A 6,339-nucleotide genomic window follows, 5' to 3' on the forward strand; every position below is an offset into this window, starting at 1 on the left:
TAGAAGAAGTCCACTCATCAAATGTTAGCGTAAATATGATCATTCTCCTTCAGCTGTGCCAGTTCACGCATTATTTTCATTTTCAGTGTCATGCCGTAATTCATAATTATAAGTTTAATTGTGTTTGGGGACTTCGGCAGTTTGTGTCCCGAAGAATTGAAGAGATCTCGCATCTTAGGAGGTACAGAAAACACGGAAAGGCAGTCTATCTTTAGCAACCATTCTTGATATTTTTTTCTTCAAGTATCTTCAATTGGGTGGAAGTGATCGGTAATTTTTTTTCCTTTACATTCTTGCTGGTGGCGCTGTTGCCGACGATTCTGAAGATTTTGGACTGAAATTCGATGTGGATGCGCGGATGCTGTTACTACTTCCATACTTTGATTAGAAGACCCACTATTAGATGATGCTGGCGGTAACATCGGCGGTGATATAGCTTGCACCTTGCTCACTTCTACCACATTCTTCGTTTTCGTGTCAATTTTATGAATTAATTTCAAATGCACATCATGATGTGAGCTACGCGGAGATCGATCTTTTGTTTTAAGAATCTTACAGAGTTTGCATTTAGCACTCAATCCATTTTCCGCTCTTAAAAAGTATTTCCATACTTCCAACACACTCGTATAATCATTATAAACATTATTCGCATACATCGTTGGTTCGTTATTCCATTTGTCGTAAATCACAGAAGAGACTTTCGGCATAAATACCCACAAAAATACTGGAACACAATCAACTCAATCAAGCACGTTGACAACAAATATTGCTAGTAAACAAAAGCACGCGGACGCCGCATGCCGATTTAATTTTCGACCAATCGCACGCACGCAATCAGGTATAGCGCGCAGGCGCGCTTCGAATGAGACGTTTTTATGCTCGAGTTCAATCTCGTTAAACTCGCGAGGTCTTGCGAGAACGAGATTGCATTCCCTAGTCATTTATACAAAGATTCAAGTCAGTATTATTCACTATCTGAATCCGTTTCATATGATGTGTCTCCAGTGATGGTCAACAACCAATCTAAAGTCTCTGTGGACAACATCTCGTCTATAATATTGTCGACTTCATAAAATTCTTTTTCTTCTATTTCGGTGTGGCTTATTAAATTTTTCCACAAAAATGGGAACCTCCTTCGTTCATCGACCGACAGGCCGTCGTAACTCCTTCCATGCGTCCAAATCTCGCTGCCTACTACGATGACAAATAAATTATACACCGCGCTTTATGTAACCGATATGTATGTGTCGTAATAATAAAATAAGGCAACTTGATAATGATATTGATAATATTTATATTGATAATATGGTATTTAAAACAAATATACAATGTTGACGTATGCAAAATTAACAGAATGATAATAATAATCAATGAAATAAAATGTTTGTATTTACAGTACTTACAAAGATGATGATATTACATTTTCATTCTGAGTCGAATTCCGAATCTGATATATCACTACTACTGGTCGTTACAGTTAATACAGATACAGAAGAGCTCGGCCATACCCCACCAGTACCTGAAACATAATAACATTATTAAATTAAATTAAAATAAATGTTAAAAAACAAAAATACAAGTTAGTCACATCTAAAATATATCAGTCAGATTAATTTCTCACTCGCATCATAACCAGTCGTAAATTTATTGCTCGCTTTGGCATACCTTTTTACAATTTGGGTGATGCCACTCCTTATTCCGTTTTCTATGAACAAAAACATATCATAGGTCGTTAAAAGTTCAATCTCTACTTAAGTTATTTTCAGCATGGCATCAAATGATAAACCAGGAGCGGTATACAGGTTATAACCTGTAGTATAAACAGGGGTCTAGTCCATAGGTTGATAATCATAGGTCTCTGAAAAATTAATGAAAATCACAAAGAAGGTGTACATCCAATTCATTGTACCAAATAACGTAATCTTTTAAAGTTTGGAGGTTGAACTGCCGCCAAACATTTTGAGCGTGTGCATAATCTTTTAGTGAAATCTGTTTTTCTGTAAGTGAACTAATATAAAAAATATATTCATGAATGATAATATATTAAAATATTATTTATATACCAAGTTGTTTTGTACAGGGTCCGAAGTACACTCTAAGTGTATCCAAATCAAATTCAATTTAGAAAATAAGTTTAATTTAATTCTAAGTGAAAAATATGTGAAAATAATACAAAATCAAGAATCAATTTACTTTTGCTCGATATGACCACCTTTTGCCTTGACTATGACTTTGAGACGGTCCAGGAACGAATCGCAAGCTGTCCAAATGTGATTTGCAGGTATTTTGGCCCACTCGCGGACAATGGCTTTTTTTAACGCCTCTAGACTAGTGAATTTTTTAGTTCGGACCTTGCTTTCTAAAATGGCCCAAAGAGAATAATCCATCGGAAGCCGAAATCCCTATCAACAACGCGATCACGGTTTAAATCAGAAGTTTTTAATTTTTTCGTAGATGTACTAACGTACTCCAAATCGACTTCGAACGCATGGTGGTTATGCGGGTATCGGTTACTAATTTTACTCCGGGTTGTTCTGGTACTTCTTGTTTTACTGCCTTTGTGGCCACTGTACACTTTGTCACTCATAATTAAGTACTTTTGAATAAAATTTTTACAGTTAAAAAATTTGATAGATATTACCCCTTAAATAACGAGACTGGATACGAAAAAGAGTTTTATTATAAAAATTATTCTACATTGGAGGAATGCTCCCCTTTAATATACTCCCCTCACCTCATCACACACTTTTCAACACGTTTTTTCCATTGATCTAAGCAGTGTTGGAAGTCTTTGGCGAGGACCTTTAGAAGCTTCGCTGTTTTTTGCTTAGCCGATTTAATAGACCCAAATCGGGTTCCTTTCAAAGCAGATTTAATCTTTGGAAACAAAAAAAAATCTGGCGAGTATGGCGCGTGTTCGAGCACTGGAGTACATTTATCGGCCAAATACCGCTTCACAAATAGTTGCCGCGAACAACGCCACCAGTCGAAAAAAGTAAGTGCTATGCGTTGGTTGGATAAGGAACCGTGGTTCCGTGGGCAGTGGTCTAACGCTTCGCAACGCGTGTATTCGGTTCGACAACATAATTTAGCTCGTGTTTACGTCGGGGTTGGCCATTAGTTATTTATAAAGGTTCTACGTTTATAGATGCAGTGTTTGGAATGCCACAGACTGTCTCAACAACGACGCCGGACAGAACAGCTTCTGGAGGAACGACAACGGGAACAGGAACAGGAGCTAAATCCCTTAACGAATATAAAGCAGCTGCAAGAGAGGTTGGAACTATGGGAGAACCACCAACAAAAAAAACTAAAACGGAATTGCCTGGAACGGCTAATGAGGCGGCTAGCGATGCCGATACTGGTAATCCTATTATTGCATTTGCTTCAATACCCCGTCCTTTTGACTACGCTGTCGGGTACTCCGCGGTTTTTCTAAAAAACCATCAATTTGTTAGTTACGGAATTGCGTGGCTTGTTAAGCCTGTTGGTGCGGACATTGCTAGAGACAGTCATTTTGCCTCCACCAGTTTAGCGGAAATACCAGTCGATAGAGTACATTTGTATTTAACATAAGAAGAAATAGCGCAAATACCACGGGGCGATCGGATTGTAAAAGTTAAATGCACGGTTGTTATGCGAAATCCCCGAACAGCGTTTGAAACCGCTTCAACTACATCGTCGTCTTTGGCTACTTTAAATCAAAATAAATTTGGTGTGTATGCCGTAGGCTTGAATGTAAATACCACCGGAGTGAATAGATCGTATACTTTTAACGCTACGGAGCCCATGCAAGTGGACAATATAAAAAGCGATATGGACTATAAAAAACAATATGATGTTTGGTACGGTTCGCTGGATAACGATTCATCTTTTACGGACACATTACCAACTTAGTTTATGAATTTACCGTCTATTTTGACACACTATTACACTATGTATCACCGTCAAGTGAAAGGTGCTGCTGAATTCACATGGCAGCGTTTAAACAAATACATAAATAAATTTGACGCTAGCCACTACATTGGAGATCGTATCGTGTACTACGAATACGAACCAGAATACGGTTATCTGAGCGAACCAATACCGCATTTTGGATCTTATTTACATCCCGACCAAATCGCTTATACGGATATTGGTATATCAGAGGGCGCCGCCGTTAATATAGTTACAAACAAAACGCCAACGGAAACAAACACAAGCAACAAAACGGCCCTATACGAATATTCGTATATCACGACCACCTATAGCGAAGAATCTCGAACATGGAAAAAAATAAAAGATACCAGATACATAGATTTATTAGATTTGTCCGCTTATTACCACAAGAAAACGGATAGACGAAATCCAAAAGCCCAACCATCGTTACACGTTGGTATATACCCCGTTCCCAAAATGACTACAACAGAAAACAGACTTATTCCTTCAAAATGGACAGATGTAGAAGCGTTTTGGGACGTCGCAGTAGAGTGTACAGTGGCTTTTGGAATGTCAAACGATATGTGTAGAGCTCAAAAACCCAAAGGGAATTTCAATGGGGCGGTACTTCTTTGGTTAACAATCCTACGCTCAGCACGTGGATGGATAAATATGCTATGACGACGTTAACTTAAAATAGGTTAAAGAACAATACAAAGTCATTTCAATGTCATTTAATTATAATAATTGTATTTTTAATAAAGTGTTTACACATATTTTGTTTTTTTTTATCAGCAACATATGTATTTTATAATGAGTTCATAAAGTTTATCTATTAGTAATTTACATAATGATGTCATATAACTGCAATAAAGGATATAACATTAATGGATTGAGTTTTTTATCGTATTCGGCTAGAAACGAGGCCGTTTTCCACCGATAAGACCGAATACGATGTTTAAATGTACTATCATTAATAAGTGGTATATAATTATTGGTTAATATAATGAATGGAGGACCTTGCACCGTTTGATCTCCTTTAAATTTAACTTGAACTCTACACGTGTCGCCGCCTAATAATTCTTTTAATTTTTCTATTTCAGAAGTTTCATAATTCGGTTCATTCCATAAAACTACTCTTTTGTCTGCTACTTCCATGTATCCAAAAGTGTTATACCTGTTTAATTTACTTATTACTCCGTAATTTAAAAAATACAGGGTTGGGCAGAGGAACCTGACACATTTTAATAACCACTTGCGCGGCCGCTATTAATCGGAAGAGGTTGAAACTCCGGGAAAATAAACTAGACACTTAAAGGTTTTTTTTGTTTATTTACCAAAAATTATATCGGCTAAATGATGGCCGTTACAAGCAATACAATTTTCGAGGCGTTTTTCGAAATTATCATACACTTTTTTCAACATCGCTGGCTTTATTTCTGCAATTTCTCTCCTAATATTGGCTCTCAGCTGGTCCAAGGTTCGAGGTTTGTTAGCGTAGACACGTTGCTTCAAATAGCCCCACAAAAAGAAGTCGCACACTGAGAGATCGGGCGAACGTGGTGGCCATGGAAACTCAGTGGTGCGAGACAGCAGACGGGTGCCGAATTCTTCGCGTAGGAAATCCAACGTCTTTTTCGCCGTATGGCACGTGGCGCCATCTTGTTGAAAGAAGGTGCGACGAAACTTGCGTTTCTNAGGTGCGACCAAACTTGCGTTTCTTCTTCAACTCCGGTATTAAGAACGTTTTTAACATCTCCAGATAGCGCTCCGTGTTGATCGTTCCTTGAAAGAAGTAAGGCCCCACTATTCCCCACTCTGCAACTCCACACCAAACAGTCACGCGTTCGGAATGTAACGGCTCCTCGACTATCTGCTGAGAGTTCGAGGGCAACGAGTGGAATTTCATGTGATCGCTTTTGACGCAACAATCAAACTAAATTAAAACGATAACGTAAAGGTTACAAAAACGTAGTAGAGTCATTTATCTTATCGCGTGAAAAACGCTGAAACAAACACTGTAATAGCAAGCTATTACGACGACATTATTATATGATAATTCGTTACATAGCAAGAGCGTTGGTCAAAAAAACTTCGTTATATCGAGGGGACTAAAATACGTGTAATTTTTCGTTATATCACGAGATTTTCAAGGGACCGACAGTTTTATTTGTTATATCGAGATTTTCGTTATAACGAGCTTCGTTATATCACGAGTTGACTGTATATGTAATAAAAATATTTTTAGATCTAAAGTTAATTGAATTATTATAGTATACTATAGTATGGTATTAGAATTAAAATAAGAATAGTTTTTCTTTTTTTTTAAATGTTAATATTATATTGAATGAAAAAAATTTTAAATCTAAAATGATATCTAAAAAAAGAATTTTTGATGTTTACCAATTTTTTTCAGGAATG

At 37.2% G+C, this 6,339-nt stretch overlaps 1 protein-coding gene across 6 annotated transcripts in view; it reads left to right on the top strand.

The window, feature by feature from the left end:
- LOC126908049 (uncharacterized) overlaps positions 1 to 4,694 on the top strand; it is a 25,878-nt gene extending 21,184 nt beyond the window's left edge. For 2 of the 6 annotated variants that reach the window (XM_050689890.1, XM_050689892.1), the window contains exons 1-2: positions 7 to 270; positions 3,149 to 4,694. In XM_050689890.1, coding sequence (XP_050545847.1) covers positions 3,901 to 4,599 — 699 coding nt within the window. In that variant the 5' untranslated portion in view covers positions 7 to 270; positions 3,149 to 3,900 and the 3' untranslated portion in view covers positions 4,600 to 4,694. Of the gene's footprint in view, positions 1 to 6; positions 271 to 1,396 lie in introns of those variants that run through there. The other 4 variants (XM_050689891.1, XM_050689888.1, XR_007704688.1 and 1 more) reach the window with 3 other exon arrangements.
- Positions 4,695 to 6,339: the final 1,645 nt, after the last annotated feature.

The sequence above is a fragment of the Daktulosphaira vitifoliae genome, unplaced genomic scaffold (genome assembly GCF_025091365.1).
Source record: "Daktulosphaira vitifoliae isolate Bord-2020 unplaced genomic scaffold, ASM2509136v1 Scaffold_5, whole genome shotgun sequence".
Classification (NCBI taxonomy): domain Eukaryota; kingdom Metazoa; phylum Arthropoda; class Insecta; order Hemiptera; family Phylloxeridae; genus Daktulosphaira; species Daktulosphaira vitifoliae.